General features: G+C 35.7%; 2 protein-coding genes across 2 annotated transcripts; one reads left to right on the top strand and one right to left on the bottom strand.

The window, feature by feature from the left end:
• Nucleotides 1-915: 915 nt before the first annotated feature.
• Nucleotides 916-3,100, top strand: LOC147558042 (putative protein phosphatase 2C 24). Its single transcript, XM_086659624.1, has 2 exons — nucleotides 916-2,522; nucleotides 2,614-3,100. The coding sequence occupies exons 1-2, from the start codon at nucleotides 1,538-1,540 to the stop codon at nucleotides 2,952-2,954; spliced, it is 1,326 nt and encodes a 441-aa protein (XP_086515750.1). The 5' UTR covers nucleotides 916-1,537; the 3' UTR covers nucleotides 2,955-3,100.
• A 6,478-nt stretch (nucleotides 3,101-9,578) lies between these two features.
• LOC147558041 (putative methyltransferase PMT11) lies at nucleotides 9,579-18,790 on the bottom strand. Its single transcript, XM_086659610.1, has 9 exons — nucleotides 17,973-18,790; nucleotides 12,571-12,720; nucleotides 12,215-12,485; nucleotides 11,745-11,855; nucleotides 11,411-11,570; nucleotides 11,039-11,302; nucleotides 10,731-10,844; nucleotides 10,553-10,630; nucleotides 9,579-10,099 (listed from the first exon to the last, which is right to left on the bottom strand). The coding sequence occupies exons 1-9, from the start codon at nucleotides 18,591-18,593 to the stop codon at nucleotides 9,901-9,903; spliced, it is 1,968 nt and encodes a 655-aa protein (XP_086515736.1). The 5' UTR covers nucleotides 18,594-18,790; the 3' UTR covers nucleotides 9,579-9,900.
• Between the last annotated feature and the right edge of the window lie 365 nt (nucleotides 18,791-19,155).

Raw genomic sequence — 19,155 nt, 5'->3', positions numbered from 1 at the left:
TATAAATTTTACATCTTCCATTTAACACTTTCACCTACGTAATATTCTTATTTTCTCAAATCAGTGACCATAAAAAAACACAAGAGATTACTGTCTTGATATTTCTCTTCCTCTGAAAGAACCACGCAGAAAATCAATCAATTAGTGTCTCAATTGAAAAATAATTCTTTAATTTTATATTACAAAGGGTCCTAGGTTTAATTACAGACCAGTTAGGTTAGAAAGAAACTATGTAAGAAAAGCCCAAGATTTGGGCCCAAATACGGAAAAAAACCCACTAGGGAATAATAATGTAAAAAAAACCCAATTTTTAAACTGTTGGCAACACTTTTGAAACTATTACAACACTTTTGAAACTGTGACAACATATATAATTATGTGTGAACAAAAACAAATTTGTTCATACATTTACAAAATTGTTGAGAGCAAATACAAAATTGTTGAGAGCAAATTGTGTTTTGTTCAGAAATTTTCATAAATGTTTTGTAATTTCAAATTTTGAGTTTTTTTTGCATTATTATTCCGAGTTGGGCTTCATTTGCTATTTTGACCCGAATTTTGGACCTTATAATTTTCCTCTCTTAGGTTATCAAATGGTTTTAAGTTCAACAAAAAAAAAGAAAAGTTGTTGTATGGTATTTCTTATGTTATTTTTTGGAAGTAAAAATTCAATCACCTAATCGACCAAAAAAACAAATACGTAAAAAGAAGGAAAAGGAAAAATGATCACTTATTGCGTGTCCGTATTCAACGCTTACAGATCACTCCCACGTCATGAAACACACGTGTCGACCAACAACAGTAACCAGATATCCAGATATTCTTTAAAGCTGTCAACTGATGTCGACAAATTTGTAGTCCCCCACTCAAAAGTTTTTGTCAATCTGCCACCATTTTGGTAGTCGCTTTGAATTCGACCACTCTTCTTAAATTTCTCCCATTTTCACTCTCTAAACATTGTACCGCCACGTGTCCTTCTAAAATTTATAATCAAAATAAATAATGGAAAAGGTAAGGGTAAAGTAGGTAATTCCAAATTTGAAGTCTCTTAGGACCACATGCGTGTCAGTATGAAAAACGTACATATACGAGCGTGTTGAATTCTCATTGGTCCATTTGTTCGAAAAGATTTGATAGTATGTATACACGTGTTGTCATTTAGGTGACGAGATATTGATATTTTAAAATGAACGGTTGAGATTGATTTTTATAGGTTTTGTAAAGAGCAATTGTAGCTGTATAGGTTTGCCCGTGACGGTGATGGGCAGCTGCCCAACTGCCCTTTACTACGTTAAGAAGGATTAAAGGCTTTCTGGCCTTTGTTGCTGATCGACACTGTAAAAGAAGAAAAAAGAAAAAGACGTACGTGGAGAAATCTGTTTTAGAGAGAGAAACTAGAGAGAGAGAGAGAATTTTCTTTCTCCTTTATTAAAAGCTAATGGGGTTGAAGGTTTGAATTGAATATCTGAAGAATGTTGATGAACATTTGAAAAACAAAGAACAATCAAATAACTCTTCTGCTTTTCGAGTATCAGTAATGGCGGAGATTTGTTGTGGAATTGTTAATGAACAGAGTACGACGACACAGACGACATGTGAGCAAGCTTCATTAGGAGGAAGAAGAAAGAGAATGGATTTAGGAAGTTTTAAATTTGTTTGTGATATGGCTGAATCTTCTGAAAGAAGAAAGCGTCAGAAGATAATGAGTACTGATATTGAGGAAGTGGCCGAAGAATGCAAGGAAAAAGATGATGAAACTGTACTTGAAGAGTATTCGTCTCCGGTTGAAAACTGTAAAGACGATAATGATGATGAGGATGAAGATTCTCATAGCTCAAATTCAGGTTCAGTTGAGTCTTGTTTGGAAACTGTCTCGACTAATAGTTCTTCTTCTCCTCCACCACCTACGGTGAAATTAGAATCTTTAATCTCAGATCGGTGTCCAAAGTACGGTTTCAGTTCAGTTTGTGGCCGGAGACGAGACATGGAAGATGCTGTCTCAATTCATCCATCATTTAGTCAAGATAATTCTCAGATTCCGGCTAGACGTCATTTTTTTGGTGTTTACGACGGCCATGGTTGTTCTCATGTTGCTATGAGTTGCAGAGATCGATTACATCAACTTGTAAAAGAAGAGATCGAGATATCATCAGAATCATCATCTTTGGAATGGAAAGAGAAAATGGAGAAAAGTTTTAGTCGTATGGATAAGGAAGCATCAGGATCACGGAGGAACGGATCGGAACTCATTACAAATTGTCGTTGTGAACTTCAAACCCCTAAATGCGATGCCGTTGGTTCAACGGCTGTTGTTTCTGTTATCACTCCGACTCAAATCGTTGTCGCTAACTGTGGTGATTCTCGTGCCGTACTGTGTCGAGGCGGCAAATCGGTTCCTCTTTCAGTCGATCATAAACCTGATCGACCAGATGAATTGCTTCGAGTTGAAGAAGCTGGTGGTCGAGTTATCTACTGGGACGGTCCTCGTGTTCTTGGAGTTCTTGCTATGTCTAGGGCAATCGGTAAGCATTTTCTCTCTATAGATTTTGACCTAATCCGTTTGTTCAGAGATTCTCTCTGGTTACTGATAGTGAAAAATATTTTTTGGAGCAGGGGATAATTACTTGAAACCATATGTGATATCAGAACCAGAGATAACGATAACAGATCGGACGGACGAGGATGAATGTATGATTCTAGCAAGTGATGGACTGTGGGATGTTGTATCTAACGAATTTGCTTGTAATATCGTACGGATGTGCTTGAATGGTCAAGGACCAAGTAAACCCTTGACTTCGTCTTGTGCTGGAGAAGTCAACAAGTCGTTGACTGACGATGAAAGTTCGGATAAGGCATGTTCGGAAGCGGCGTTACTGTTAACTAAACTAGCTCTTGCGAGACACAGTAGTGATAATGTTAGTGTAGTTGTGGTTGATTTGAGGAAGAACACGTAGTATTAGTAAATATTGTTTTAATTTTATTTTTTTCATTTCTTTTTTGTCTCCTTTAGTTTGATGGCATTTGATTTGCTGATTTTTAGAGGGGATTTTAAATGTATATCTTTAAGTTTCATCTAATCTTCTGTATATTGTTTGTCTAATCTTCTGTGTATAATTTGACAGTTAAATCGAGAATTACATCCGAACGCCCAAGAACATCTCTCAACAAAAAAAAAAAAATCCAACAACATAACTTTGGAAATCATTAGACAATCAATATTTTTTTAAATAATAATCTGAGTTTCGAAATTTGGCCCAAAAAAGGGCCCAAATACGAAATCCAACCGACTGGGGAATAATATCTAAAAAGAAACTCAAAAAGTGATGTTACCTTCTATCCCCTCAAATCAAATACATATCCCTCATGTCTCTCACCCATTTCCCGCATAATCGTCCTTGTGCCTGTCAAGTCGTCAGATCCCTCATGCATCTACCTATACCTCTCTCTCTCTCTCTCGTTGATTAGACACCACCAAAACCCTATCTCTTTTTCAGTGAATTGATTAGACACTATTAGACACTAAAACCCTAAAAGACGCTCCCTGTTTTCTCTCTCTCTTCAAACCAAACGATTTTGGGCGTCTCTATCTCTCTCAAACGAAACGATTTCCAGCTCTTTCTATCTCAACCGAAGCATTTTCCGGCTACACTCTCTCTATATTAAACCTTCAAAAGCAACTTCAACCCCTACGGTTCTTCTCTCTCTGCTTATGCGGTTCTTTTATCTCTGCTTCGAGAATCATCAAACCCTAAACCTAATTTCTGTTCGTCAGCGTTTAACACACAGGTACGAATCTGTTCTTCCTCTAAATCTTCTTCCTCTCTCTGTTCTTGGTCAAGTTTTAGGTTTTTAGTTGATGAAATGATGAGTTTGTTTTAACATTTTGGGTTATTTTCAAAAAATTAGGGTTTCGTTTCGCACATTTAGGACTTTGATTTTGATTTTTGGGGTTTAACTTGCTCTTAAGTTGTTGTTCTTCGTGATTGTTGCCGACATTTTGGTTTGTGATAAAACATTTATGGATTTTGTTTTTGATTTCGGAAGCATGCATCTTCACAGAAGGTAATTTTGGGGTTTATGGTTCTTCGTCAAGCTTTTAGGTTAGGTTTGTTGATGATGATATTATGGGTTTGTTGTAACATTTTGGGTTGTGATCAGAAAATTAGTTTGAAGGTCGCCGACCGGAAATTTCGCCGGTCGGCGACCTCTGCCGGAGAAGGTGATTAGGTGGCTTAACAGATGATGTGGCGTGAGTTGGCAGAGAGAGAAAACATGATGGAGGAGAGAGAGTGACGGTGTTATAACGGAAGGGGGCCATATGGGTATTTCGCGTAAAGTAGGGGGCCAGACGGGAAGCTGGTCACAAAGTTGGGGGCCATTAGGGAAAGAGGGGTTGGGCAAAAGGCCCATTCCTTTCTCCAAAAAGAGAAGCAGGCCCACTGCACACAAGGAATGAGGGGCAGGTCCAATAATCAAGTGATGGTGGGAAATTACAACACTAGGGAAACTTTTACTCTTATTTACATAAATTGCCACCCCGAAATTACAGAAATGCCATAAAAAAATCCGGCTTTTCACGTTTCTCTCTCTACACTTTATTCTCCACTTTCTCTCTCTACATTCTATTATCCACACTCATCCTCTCCATCTCTCTCTCTCTCTCAAATCTAAAATAAATTTTTTCTCTTTCTACAAATATATTTTTGTTCCTCTTTTTAAATACTTTCTCTCTTTGTGAGTTTTTTTCTTTTGTTTTAGGTATGGTATTTTCTTAAAATCTTAAAGTTCTTTTCTTTTTTGGATAGATGTTGCATTATTTTTTGTCAAATTTTTAATTCCATTTATCTACAGATTTATATTTCCCTTTTCAGGTTTCATTCCATTTATAATCAAAAGTCATATACAATTCTTCCAAAACATAAGTTATTTTAGTGAAACAATTTACTGTACTTTGTAACATTTACTGTATTTATGCTTATGTACAAATAGACACATGTATTGCACACGAATGTATATGTTGACAAATTATGTTTTGGTAAAACTTCAACCGTAAGTTCATGTCATTTTGAAATGTGCAGTACATTTTCTAATGTACTCCTATAAAAGTTTGCAACCTACATTTGAAAATATGCATAATCTAATGTACTCACATTTTGGGATATACAGTAAATTAGGAAATGTACTGTAAATTAGGAAATGTACCTTGTAGAAGTCTGTACCCCACATTAGGAAATGTACTTTAAATACTTTCTCTCTTTGTAATTTTTTTTCTTTTATTTTAGGTATGATATTTTCTTAAAATCTTAAAGTTCTTTTCTTTTTTGGATAGATGTTGCATTATTTTTTGTCAAATATTTCATTCTATTTATATTAGTCTTTCAAGTTTCAAATTTATCTACAGATTTATATTTTTCTTTTCAGGTTTCATTCCATTTATAATCAAATGTCATATACATTTCTTCCAAAACATAAATAATTTTAGTGAAACAATTTACCGTATTTTGTAACATTTACTGTATTTTTGCTTAATTACTAATAGACATGTGTATTGCACACGAATGTATATGTTGAAAAATTATGTTTTGGTGATATTTCAACCTTAAGTTCATGTCGTTTTGAAATGTGCAGTACATTGTCTAATGTACTCCGTATAGAAGTTTGCAACCTACATTTAGAAATGTGCATAATCTAATGTACTCACATTTTGGAATATACAGTAAATTAGGAAATGTACTGTAAATTAAGAAATGTACCATGTACAAGTCTGTAACCTACATTAAGATTTATCTTGTATCGGAAATTATTTATTTACAAAACATTGTAACTGTACGATATATGATAATGGGTAATTTATTGTGTATCAGAAATTATTTATTTACAGGACACTTTTGTATTGAGATTTATCTTGTGTATCGGGAATTGTTTTATTTATTAGCCTTTGGTTATGTACTAAACACTTTTGTACTGGGAATTTTCTTGTGTACCGAAAACTGTTTTATGTACTGGTCATTTGGTTATTTACTAAACATTTTTTACTGGAGTTTTCTTGTGTACCGGAAATTGTTTTATGTACTATACAATTTTTTTATATTTCTAGGTCACTTTTGTACTAATAATTATCTCGTGTACCGGGAATTGTTTTATTTACTAGCCATTTGGTTATTTACTAAACACTTTTGTACTGAGAATTTTCTTGTGTACCGGGAATTGTCTTGTGTACCGGAATTTTTTTAGTAAACAAAATAAAATAGTCAACGTAGATCAAGTTAAGGATAACTCCTAAATTGAAAAATTTAAACGTTTAAGAAAAAAAATTCAGAGTTGCAACCTTGACAAAATGCGGTAAAAGATAGAAATATGAAACAAATGAAACTAAAAAATGTACAGTGAACTTCCACATGACAAAGAAACGTGGGAACTTTCACATGAACCGGGAATTTTGAAATGTACAGGACATTTGGTTACTTACGAAACATTTTTCACTGGGAATTTTCTTGTGTACCGGAAATTGTTTTATTAACTATACATTTTTTTTATTTCTAGGTCACTTTTGTATTAGCAATTATCTCGTGTACCGGGAAATATTTTATGTACTGGCCCTTTGGTTATGTACGTGACACTTTTATATTGGAATTTTTGTATGTACATAGTCTCCCTCTCTTTCTCTTCAATGTCCAAACTTCCTTTTCCCATCTCTCTCTATAAATGTATAAACCCACACGCCCACAGTTACAATCTCCTAACTCGATCCATCAATCTCGCCCAACCCCATCTCTAAAACATCCACCGACCTAACCATTTCTCTCCTCCCCAAATCAATTTTACAAGATTACCTGCTGAAACCTCTCTCTCTCTCTCTGTTTATATATGCATTCTAAGGTTAGATAGATCAAAATGGGTATAAAATCTTTAATCAGTCTCCAAATGATTCCATGGTGTTTTCCCCTTTTATAAAATTTTTGGAAATTTCTCCAAAATCTATTAATCTCTGACTCTCTGTTTAAGAAAAAGATTTCACGTTGCAACCTTGACAAAATAAGGACAAAGATAGAAATATGAGGCGAATGAAACTTCTGTACTGGAAATTTTCTTGTGTACCGGGAACTGTTCTATGTACTAGACATTTGGTTATGTACTAGATACTTTTTGTACTGAGAATTTTCTTGTGTACCGGGAATTGTTTTATGTACTGGTCATTTAGTTATGTACTGGGAATTTTCTTGTGTACCGGGAATTATTTTATGTACTAGCCTGGGAATTTTCTCTCTCCATATTTCCTATTTTTATTCTTTTTCTGTACCGAGAATTCTTTTCCAGTTTGGAATTTCTCTCCAGATTTTTCCTATTTTCGCTATCTTTAAAGTTTTATTTCTTTTTCATATTAAGTTATTTTAGAGAGAGAAAGTAAATCTAAGGCTTTGAAGAGAAGAAGAAGAAGATGTGGTTCAACTTTGAAGTTGAGTTTAGTTTCGTACAAGTTTCTGGTGTTATCAATTGATCTTAAAATTGATTAATCAGTCTTCAATCAAGAAAGAAGAAACTAAGGTCTGAACTCTTTTAAAACTGAGTAAATCGATGGAAAAAACATTAAGAGAAAAAAAAGATGAGGTTTTGTTTTACTTCATGATTTGGATTAGAAATTTATTTAGTGTTTTACAATTATATACTTTTGCCAACAATTTGTAACTCTAAGTTGAATCAGGTTAGAAGATGATGAGCAATAGGTTTTAAGTGGATATATTTTAGAGAGAGAAAGTAAATCTCCCATTAAGTTGAGAGAGAAACTGAGAATGAGAAATATGAAAGAGAAAGAAAATGCGTTAATTAGAGAGAGAGATTTGAAAAGGGTAAAAAGAGAAAAAAAAAAAAAAACACAACTTCCAAAACACCTTTTTACTTGGGATACCACAAAAGCTGAAATTTGGACCTGCACCTCATATTTCATCTATGGTGGAGGAGAACCTTATTAACCCAGTAATATTTGGTCCTCCAACTCAAAAACACTTAGGGAAATAACCCTTTATTTATTCCAGCAACTTTTGTTTTTCTCTCCAATTTTTTTCTTTCTCTAATCCCCCACAACCACCATCATCCACTGCCACCATGTCTTCTCATCTTCCTAAAAAAATAATCCATTTTCTTTTACAGATCTAGATGGTTAGTATTGTTCATCTTTGAGTTTATTTCCCTTTCTTTTACAAATCTGACTTTCAATGATGTTTAGGTTTAACAATATGGGTAGTTACAACACACAAAAGAAGTAATAATATCTCCAAATTGAATGACTAATTTATAAGTTTTGGGAACTTGAGCTACCCAAATCTTAACCCTTTTTCTTTCAGGCAAAATCTACACTTCTAATTTTGAGTTTCCCATGACTCCACAACATTTAACAAATCATTCAAAACCAAGATACACACATGCGAAACCCCAGGACCAGTCCCATTATGAACCTTACTAGGCCTAAAAATGATCTATTTAAAGAAGGATTTGTGAAGATCTTTGCAAAACAGTATCTTTGAAAAAAAGGATGGGTGAAGATCTTTGCCTAAAAAGTAGATCTCAAAAAAAAATTTCTTTCCAAATCACCAGATGATAGTTATAAAACTTATTCAATCCATTATGTGTCTACGCCATGTAATAACGTTTTTTTGGAGATCTACTTTTTACTCATGAAAATAGAATTTCGAAGTTCTTGACTGAGTATTGCATTGAACATGTTTTTGAGATATCCAAAATAACTTCAGTTGACACTTATATTATTTCTAAACTTATGGTGTGTTTGGTTGCAGGATTTCTAAGTAGGATTCCTATCAAAAGTGGGATTTGGTAGGAATCATGAATCCTTGGTCTGTTTGGCTACCAAGAATCCTAGGACTCTTGAATCCTAAGGATTCTTAATTCCAAAATTTGTATTGGACCAAAATCCCACCCTACCCCCTAGGATTTGCTAGGATTTTAGATTAATAAACCTAAATTTCAAACTTAAAATCATCAAAAAAATATTTCCTTCTACAAAATCATTATTTTTTTTCAAAATCATTATTTTTTTCAAAAATCATATTTTTTCTAAAGACATTTAAAAATACTTAAATAACAATAAATCATAGGATTCTTAGTTGCCAAACAAACCAAAAAATATTACTTGGATTCATGAATCCGTGGAATCATGAATCCTAAGGACTCATGAATCCGCGGATTCATGATTCCGCCATCCAAACACACCATTAATTGAAAAAGGTAGTCATAAAATAAAGTTTGAAGGTTGAATGAATTGGCACTTGTTAGGGTTCAAAATGACATTTTACATTTAGATGTATGCTAGAGTGTGTATGCTAGAGTGTCTCTAAAATAACTACCTCCACGTAATCATTGTCTAACAAAGAGTTACTGGAGGTTATTTTTTTGAACAAAATCTCTAAATTCCTTTGTGACATTCTAGATTTTAGAGTTTGAATTTTCTACCGGAGATGCTTTTAGAACAGGATTTCGATCACCAGAAACTACTACCTGTAACAACTGTTACTGGAAATGAGGATAAATTTAGTTGTGACTTGGAAAATAATAAACATCTGATATGATCTAGGCTATCATTATTATTCCAAATCAAATATAAATACAACCCCAATCTTTTAACACATTCAGTATAGCTTTCTCTTATATCATGTTTTCCGAGTAAAAAAGGTATGTTCGTATTATAGTTTCATTTATAGTCACTAGAATACATGTACCAAAGGAAATTACATCAATTGTGTATCACGATTAGTTAGCACGTAATCCAAGTTATTGCCTTCCCTGAAAAAGGAGGCTTAAAGAAGTGTCAGAAAAACATCACTTCTTCCTTCTCTGATCTTTCTTTTGTTCTTCTTAAATTAATGAGATGTCTCTGGCTCGAGCAAGTTATCGGTGTTTTTGACATACCAAGAACTTCCATACGGAATGAGGACCCTCGTCTGTGTTGCGTAGTGTCGACCGCCAACCCATTGCCTTCGCTACCTCTAGAATTTCATCCATGACGACACTAGTGTCAGTGATATATGCAAGTCCTCCAGGCCTTAAAATCCTATCCATCTCAAGCATGATTGTCGAAAAGTTGCACCTGCGATGGAGTTTATAGAAAGTTCAGGGAGAGAAACTATTCGAAGTTCGGCAGATAATGTCATAAAAAGTGAAACGACCGTTTCTTTTTTATAATGACCCTCAATTGGTGTAAATCTAGGGATACAATTGAAATTTTGAAAGAAAACTAAGGTAGCTACTATTTCTTCCTTATTGTCCAATTCTGTCTTGCCTATGTCTGTCTTGTTCTGGGCAGAGGGACAATAGTGAATAATAGTCTCTTTAACTTTATTTTATTTATGTTTTAATTGGACCAAAAGCAGCCGGAGACAGCTATTAACACAAGTTTCATACACGAGTTGAAATACCAAAACAAAAAAATCAACACATTCTGAAATCTGCCTCGAGTTAGTTCAAATCTCAAGTCAGACTTGAGATTGGGATTCAACAAAAGCAAACACCACCTGACATAAAAGCTGAGTAAGAAGAATACCTCATTCGTTCAGTGGAGAAGAGACGAGATGCATGAAGAAGATCATAAGTTCTAGGATATGTATCAAATGGTTCACACCTAGGAACAAAGGTTTTTGGGAGATTACAAGTAATAACATAAAAAGAGTTAGGAAAAGAAAAACAAAAGGTAACCACGTACGCCCATACATTCCACATACCAGTCATGCATTACTCCTATAAGTCCACGATCATAAATTACAGGCAAGGTATTTGGTCCACTAACAGGAACGACATTCATTACCCAGTAATCCGGTCCAAATCCTGCTCCAAATCTTCCACATGTCGGGGTTTTTATCAGATAAATCACAAAAACAAGTTGGATTGGAATTCAAAGAATGAATACAATGGTAAAGGAAGAAAAGAAATAACGAATACAATGGCAAAGGAAGAAAGGAAATAACGAAAACAATGGCAAAGGAACAAAAGAAATAACGAAAACAATGGCAAAGAAAGATAGTTACGATACCCTCCAAAACCAGCTCGCATGTCCATTACATTTCGTATTGGTAGCTTTGCCTTTGCCCACCGAAAAATTTTCATGTATCTTTTCGTCATCTCTCTCCAATATACCGATTCTGCTTTAAAGAGCTCTCCTCTAGATATAAGAGAATCCAATTGTATAGTCTGAAGCCTGTTTGGTTGCCTATAAAGCCGTCCGGGCCATGTACTAGTATCCGCCCTATATTTATTCTCAGGTAGTCTGCTGATACATGCTTCCAAATCAACATACCTGCGAGAATTTTATATTCAAGAAAGCCCTCAGGAGACCGCATAGAAGACAAGATGTGTTAAATTTCTCTACTTTGTACAATAAGTGAATGATGGATAATGGAGATACCAAACGTTATCAGGGTCATCGTTTAGATCACATAATAAAGGTTGAGTAGTAGAATCATGCCGGGCATAGCAACTATTGTTTAATGGTTTACGCCATATAACAACATATCCTTCCTTCTTCACTAGCTCCCAGCATAGACGATTCGTTAGGTCTTCCATCTCTGTAAACAATGAGAATAGCGACAAGATTTGGTAAAATTACTCGTAGAAACTTATAGTAATTGTGGTATGTTCTATGTTTATGTTTCATAATGGTCTGAGAAGTTATAAGGAATCGATAGAGAATAAGGTAGCCAAAAATGGGTCCGGATAAAGAAAGTGATCTTAAATGATACCTTTCCATTGTTTCTGCAGATGAAATTCATGTTTATAAACTGGTTGATCTGCCCATACAAAGTATCCTCCAGCTCTTAGTAATCTGTTCACCTCAAGAAGCAATATTCCATCTTCATCACACTCGAATGAAAATAGAACATGATTAGTGAAGAAGACCCTCATAAGTTTAAGCACCCAAGCTTAGGAAGACAAGTTTCCATCTCCACCAAAAAAACCGTTACAACCAATGAGGAAATGAATATAGATCAAGAATGCTACATCAACTTCCTAAGTTGACCGTGGAAGGCCTTCCAACCATCCATTACTATCATTCGTGGAATTCTTTCTTGCCGATCTTGAATATTTAAGAACTCACAAATCATGATGTCAAAGTTCAGGTATGGAAAGATAAGAACGAAAGAAGTAAAATCTAGTCTAAACATTATATGTGAGCAATATACACTGAAAAGTGAAAACTAGAATGACTTACCATCTCGAGTCCAATCAATTCCACATCTCGAACAATGTATTAATTCGAAAGCCTGGCTTGGATACAACAAACGACGTGTTCCAAAAGCTGCCAACATTGCAGGAACACCACGCTCAAGAGCAAACTGAATTTGGTTCTCGTCAACATCTTTGGGCGCTATAGACAACGTTATCACATTCCGAGAAAGAAGATAGGCACCAAAGCTTGCTACTCCACATCCGATATCCAAAACAACTCGAGTTTGCTTACCGAATGCAATTTCAGGAACCATCTGTTCATTAATTGATAATCTCTGAGACCATTTAGGTTCTACTAATAAACATGAGCAGACCTAAGTATGAAGATCGAAAATAAACCTTTGAAATTTGATTCAAATACTCATCTGCCCCATGTATAAACTGCGTTCCACCTCCAGGAAATTTATATTTGTTCTTGTCCTTAGTAACCCAATTCTGTCCTCTTTTATCTTCAACTACACGTGAATTAGGTATATTGTTTAACCATACCTACATGAAGATTTCTTAGATGTTTTTCAAGAACTATGCAATTAAAATTTTCTATGGATTTGCAAAAGGGGAACAAATAGGTAGGTACTAGCTATTGGTTCAAGGACATGACTTTTTATTTTTTTGCGAAGAGCAATGTTAGAAGAGGCTACAAGTCAAAGCCTAATCCAGACCTAAACGAAATCAACTGTCTTCATTTTCGAGTCAACTCTCCCTCTCTCTCTCTTGATGGCCTTTTCACTATCAATGGACGGTCGATTCTATTGGGAAAACAAACACAGTTTAAAGCTTAGTCATAACTGAATTTCAAATATCAACCAATTCTCAACAAACTTCACAACAACCTTAAACTAATTTGTTTTGTAACTAACTTGTAACAACTCTTTTCTGTTTCTGTAACAACTCAGCTATGACTCTATAAATAGCTGAGTTCTCTTCATTTTAAGTTAAGAAATGAAATAATAGCAAAGCTTCCATTAATGGATTCCTTCAAATTCTATTATGGTATCATGAGCCAAAGCTCTTAAGCTTCTGGTTATTCGATCTTCCTTTTTCAGTAAGATTTCTATCTCTTCTTCTTCTCAATTTGTCTGCTAAAAACACGAACAATGTCAAATTCTTCTTCGTCTTCTTCATCTTCTAGTTTTATTTCGCTTCCAGCGCCTCATCAAATCGTCAATCTTGTTCCAATTAGATTAACTTCTGATAACTATATCACTTGGAAATCTCTTTTTCTACCAGTATTACGAAGGTATGGTGTTTTAAACCTTGTAGATGGATCTTCATCTTGTCCAGAAAAGATCATCTTTGATAATAATGGAATGGAAATTCCAAATCCTGCTTATTTTGAATGGATTGAACGAGATCAAACTCTTTTAATTTGGTTAAACTCATCACTTTCTGAGAATCTTCTTCCCTATGTTGTTGGAGTTTCATCTTCTAGAGAACTCTGGTTATCTCTTGAACATAAGTTTTCATGGCTTTCTACTTCTCATGTCTTACAATTACAGTCTCGACTTCAACAACTCAAGAAAGGTTCTTCATCTATGAGTGTTTATCTTCAACAAATCAAGGAAATTGCTGATCAACTTGCTGCTGCAGGTGCTCCATTTCCTGATAAACATCTTGTTGTATTAACTTTAAAGGGATTAACATCAGAGTATGAATCATTCAAAACATCTGTCTCTATTCGAACTCCTCCTGTTACTGTTGATGAACTTCATAGTCTTCTATTAAGTCATGAAGTTTCAATTCATGAGTCACAAGTTGTTCAAAATCCTCTTCTTATTGAGACGCCAAATCAAGCCTATATGGCTCAAGGTTCTTCTTCTTCTCCACAAGTCTATAATGCTCAGAGTTCGATCAATTACCAGTCTCAATCCTCTAACAGAGGACGAAATCAATATAATAGGGGCAGAGGTAGAGGTAAACCTCATTATTCCTCTGGAAATCATTCACAAAGTTCTCAAGATTCATCCTCTTCAGACAGACCTATTTGTCAAATATGTCAGAAAGTTGGGCATCTTGCTATTGATTGCTTTAATCGATTGAATCTCAGCTATATTGGGAAAACACCACCTGCTAAACTGCATGCTAAATATGCTGCTCCTTCTAATAATTCTCCTAGCTACTGGTATGCTGACACAGGTGCGTCTACACATATGACTGCTGATCTTTCTAACATTCAATCTGCAAACCAATATCAAGGACATGACAGAGTTCACATTGGTAATGGACAAGGTTTGTCTATCTCTAACATAGGTTCTTCTTGTTTTAAATCACATGATCATCTCTTCAAGTTCAATAACATATATCATGTGCCTGATATTTCTGAAAATCTTTTATCTGTTTTTCAATTTGCTAAAGATAATCAATGTGCTCTTACTTTTACTGATACTGAGCTCACTGTGAAGGACAAGAAATCAGGGAGGACTCTTTTCCAAGAGCAACCTAAAGATGGAACCTATCCCTTGTCACTTCATAAAGCTGCCTCTTTAAATACTCACAAAGCTGCCTCTACACATCCTGTTGCTTTTGTCTCTCAGTCTATTTCTCCATCACTTTGGCATCAAAGACTTGGACACCCTTCTCTTTCAACACTTCACAGTATCATCAACACCAATAATCTTCCTCTCAACAATAAAGACTTCACCTTCTTCTGTAGTGAATGTCAATTAGCTAAGGCTAAGAAGCTGCCCTTTCAATCTTCTTCTTGCAAGACCACTGCTGCCCTGCATTTACTTTACATTGATCTCTGGGGTCCTTCACCAGCTACTTCAATCAGTGGTTATAAATACTTTGCTACTGTTGTTGATGATTTTACTAAGTATTGTTGGATATTACCTCTTTCTAATAAATCAGATTTCTTTCTTTCATTTGTTGCTTTCAGTAAAAGAATAGAAACTGCATTACAATCTAAAATCAGATTCATTAGAACTGATTCAGGAGGGGAATTCACTAGTAATGCTCTTGAAGAATTTCTAATTTCTCAAGGTATTACACATCAATTTTCATGTCCTCACACACCAGAACAAAATGGCACTGTTGAAAGAAAACACAGACATATTTTGGAAACAAGTAGGTCTCTTCTCTTTCATTCTCATGTTCCTACATCATATTGGGTTGAAGTGTTTCAGACCTCTGTATTCCTTATCAATAGAATGCCAACTGAAACTTTGAATAATGTTTCACCCTATCAAAAACTATATGGTAGTCCACCCAACTATAGCTATCTTAAGGCTTATGGGTGTCTCTGCTTTCCTTGGTTAAAGCCTTATGCTCATAATAAGCTTGAACCAAGGAGCATCCCATGTGTCTTCATAGGGTACAGTCTCAATCATATGGGGTTTAGATGTCTTGACCCAGCAACAGGAAGGGTCTATACTTCTAGACATGTAACTTTCAACGAACAATGCTTTCCTTTCTCAACACTCAAGGCTGGCTCAGATAAAGTTGTCTCTCCTATCTCTAATCCATTATTTTCAGCCAATTTTGAATCAAATACTACTCCTTCTACTCCAACTACTTCTACAGCTGATACTACTCCACCTACTCCATCTGCTTCTATAGCTGATACTCCCCCTACACCTATTCCAGTTGCACCTGATCACTCTTTGCCATTATCTCCTATGCACACGGTTGCTGGTCCTACCACTTCTGACCAATCTGCCTCTATTCTTCCTGATCACTCATCTACTGTGTCTTCTTCTTCTTCTCAGCCTGACCCTTCCATTCCACATAATACTCATCCAATGCAAACAAGGGCAAAGCAGGGAATTTTTAAACCCAAAATCAATCTATTTACTGCTACTAAACACCCTCTCCCAAAGGCTTTAATCTCTAAATGCTCTGACTTAACTCCCACTTGCTATACTCAAGCTGCCAAACAAGAGAAGTGGAGAGAGGCTATGACAACTGAATTTAATGCTTTGCTACAGACAAAGACTTGGACATTGGTGCCTTATACTGGTAATGAAAATCTTGTGGGGTGCAAATGGGTTTATAAGATCAAAGAAAGGGCAGATGGTACAATTGAGAGGTATAAGGCAAGGCTGGTAGCTAAGGGCTTTCATCAACAATCTGGGATTGACTATAATGATACTTTTAGCCCTGTAGCTAAACCATCCACAATAAGAGTTATCTTATCTCTTGCACTTCACTTTGATTGGGACATCACTCAGCTAGATGTCACCAATGCTTTCCTTCATGGGACTCTTAAGGAAGAGGTCTTCATGGAGCAACCACAAGGGTTTATTGACCCTGACAAACCTACTCATATTTGCAAATTACAAAAATCCTTGTATGGCTTGAAACAAGCTCCAAGAGCCTGGTATGAGGAATTAGTTCAAGCTCTATTAGGTCTGGGTTTTCAAACAGCCAAGTCTGATTCAAGTCTATTTGTTCTTAAAACCAAGGCTGACATTGTCTATCTTCTTGTTTATGTGGATGACATTCTAATTACTGGTAGTTCCTTATCTCTTAATCAAGATATTATTAATCAACTTAAGAGTTCCTTTGCCATGAAAGACCTTGGTTCTTTACACTATTTCTTGGGGTTGGAAGTTTTCAGAGATAAGCATGGTATCTTCTTATCTCAATCCAAGTATATTTTGGATCTTCTTCAAAAGACTGATATGCAAGGAGCAAAACCATGTAATACTCCTATCTCCACCTCAGAGAAACTTGATCATTTCTCTGGTCCTCTACTTGAAGACCCCACAATTTTTCGATCCATGGTTGGTGCACTCCAATACCTTACTTGGACAAGGCCTGATATAGCCTTCTCAGTAAATCAAGTATGCCAATTTATGCATAGCCCAAGGGTTCCTCATCTAACTGCAGCTAAGAGGATTCTTAGGTACTTAAAAGGAACAATAACTCATGGAATTCAATTTACTAAAGGTCCAATTTCACTTAGTTCATACAGTGATGCTGATTGGGCTGGTGATTACAATGATAGAAGATCCACAGGAGGTTATGTAATTTATTTGGGTTCCAATCCAATTTCATGGAGTGCCAAGAAGCAATCTACAGTGGCTCGATCCTCTACTGAATCTGAGTATAGATCCTTGGCACATACGGCTGCTGAGATTACTTGGCTTACTTATCTTCTTAAGGATCTTCGGATCTTTCTTCATGATGTTCCATCTATTTTGTGTGATAATATTTCAGCTATCTCACTGGCCTCAAATCCTGTTTTTCATGCTCGAACAAAGCACGTTGAGATAGATTATCATTATGTTCGAGAGTTGGTTACTTCTAAGCTTCTTCAGATTCTCTATGTGTGCACACAAGATCAGGTTGCTGATGTGTTTACTAAGGGACTCTCTTCTGTTCGATTTAGTATTCTTCGAGCTAAGCTTTCAGTTCGGTCTTCTCCCTTCAGCTTAAGGGAGGGTATTGGGAAAACAAACACAGTCTAAAGCTTAGTCATAACTGAATTTCAAATATCAACCAATTCTCAACAAACTTCACAACAACCTTAAACTAATTTGTTTTGTAACTAACTTGTAACAACTCTTTTCTGTTTCTGTAACAACTCAGCTATGACTCTATAAATAGCTGAGTTCTCTTCATTTTAAGTTAAGAAATGAAATAATAGCAAAGCTTCCATTAATGGATTCCTTCAAATTCTATTAGATTCCTAATTAGGTCGCGGGCATGGACTAACATTGACCAGTTAAGTAATCATCTATGACACTCTAATGCAAAATAACCCTTTTCTGTGTAGCTTAAAAACAAATGGGGAATACCTGATCTCTACTTTTAGGCCATGGGATACGAATTTTGTAACCTTTTGGGGCTGGAATCAAGCAATTCAAGCTCTGATCTTTCAGAGGACAATGACGCTCAAACTTTTCCCCTTTCTCTGTTGAATTAAGCTTCATAATCTCTTCTAGATTATCCAAACAAGGAATGTAATCTCTCATACTCCCAGGACAGACTGAAAATCTCTTAATCTTAACCCTAGAATCCCAACTTTCTTTTTCCCCCGAACTTTTTACAGTCCCTAAAGTATCAGCTAAATTAGGATCAATTTTTCCAACTTCAAAATCTTCCACCATGACTCCATTCTCATCAACAATCCCAAAAGTATCCGCTACCACTGGAGGAGGCAATGGCGATGGGGACGGCGACGGTGAGGGTGATGGTTGATGAAATGGTTGTATTTGAACTTCATTGGCATTTGGGGAGATGGAAATGGAAGGGTTTTTAACAGATTGTTGATTATTGAAGAAACTAGGGTGTGGGTATCCATTAAACCAGTGTTGATGAAGATAGAAGAAAGTGAAGACGATAATGGCGAAAGCTAATAGATTTGAGATCAGAGAAGAAGGGGGTTTCAGAAAATCACATTTTTTGAAGCTGTTCATGGCTTTTAGTAATGTGGGTGGTGAGAAGAATAAGAAAAAGGATGAGAGGTTTGTGAGTTCATTGGTTTTAGTAATTAGTACTACTGTTAATAGCTTGAAGGGTGGAGAACCTGGGAGTAAAATATCACTATAATTCCATAATGCAAGGACGGTTGCATAGAAACCGATACGGCTAAACTCTTCACTCACTATTAGGCTATATCAGGCCAATCGGGCGGGCAATTTTTAAATGGGTTATTTCTCGAATAGCCCCGAACTTTGTGGCCAGCTTCGTGCTTAGCCCCCTACTTTATAAAAAATACCCAGATGATCCCGTTTCAGTTACCTTATAACTCCTTAACTAGTCATCACTTCTCTCTCCTCCATCTCATTTCCTCTCTCTGCCACCTCATCATTTTCACCGGCGAAGGTCGCCGGCCGACCAATTTTCTGGCCGGCGACCTTCAAGCATTAAAAAAAGAAAAATTTATTTCATCCAACATCTCAAAATACTAAAATAAAAAATAAAATGCTGGACGATAATGTTGATGAGAAAGAGGAGTGGGAAACAGAGAGATTAAGA

The sequence above is a fragment of the Eschscholzia californica genome, unplaced genomic scaffold (assembly GCF_041429995.1).
Source record: "Eschscholzia californica isolate CP2 unplaced genomic scaffold, dmEscCali1.0.p SCAF_2, whole genome shotgun sequence".
Lineage (NCBI taxonomy): Eukaryota > Viridiplantae > Streptophyta > Magnoliopsida > Ranunculales > Papaveraceae > Eschscholzia > Eschscholzia californica.
This window is presented reverse-complemented; position numbering and strand designations above follow the sequence as displayed.

Excerpts from the sequence above, each read along its gene's own strand:
- LOC147558042 (XM_086659624.1), top strand. The coding sequence starts at position 1,538 with ATGGCGGAGATTTGTTGTGGAATTGTTAATGAACAGAGTACGACGACA. Across the intron at positions 2,523-2,613 it reads TGCTATGTCTAGGGCAATCG|GGGATAATTACTTGAAACCA; the intron begins GTAAGCATTTTC and ends TTTTTGGAGCAG.
- LOC147558041 (XM_086659610.1), bottom strand. The coding sequence starts at position 18,593 with ATGAACAGCTTCAAAAAATGTGATTTTCTGAAACCCCCTTCTTCTCTG. Across the intron at positions 11,571-11,744 it reads TCTGCAGAAACAATGGAAAG|AGATGGAAGACCTAACGAAT; the intron begins GTATCATTTAAG and ends CATTGTTTACAG. Across the intron at positions 10,845-11,038 it reads ATGCGAGCTGGTTTTGGAGG|ATTTGGAGCAGGATTTGGAC; the intron begins GTATCGTAACTA and ends GACATGTGGAAG.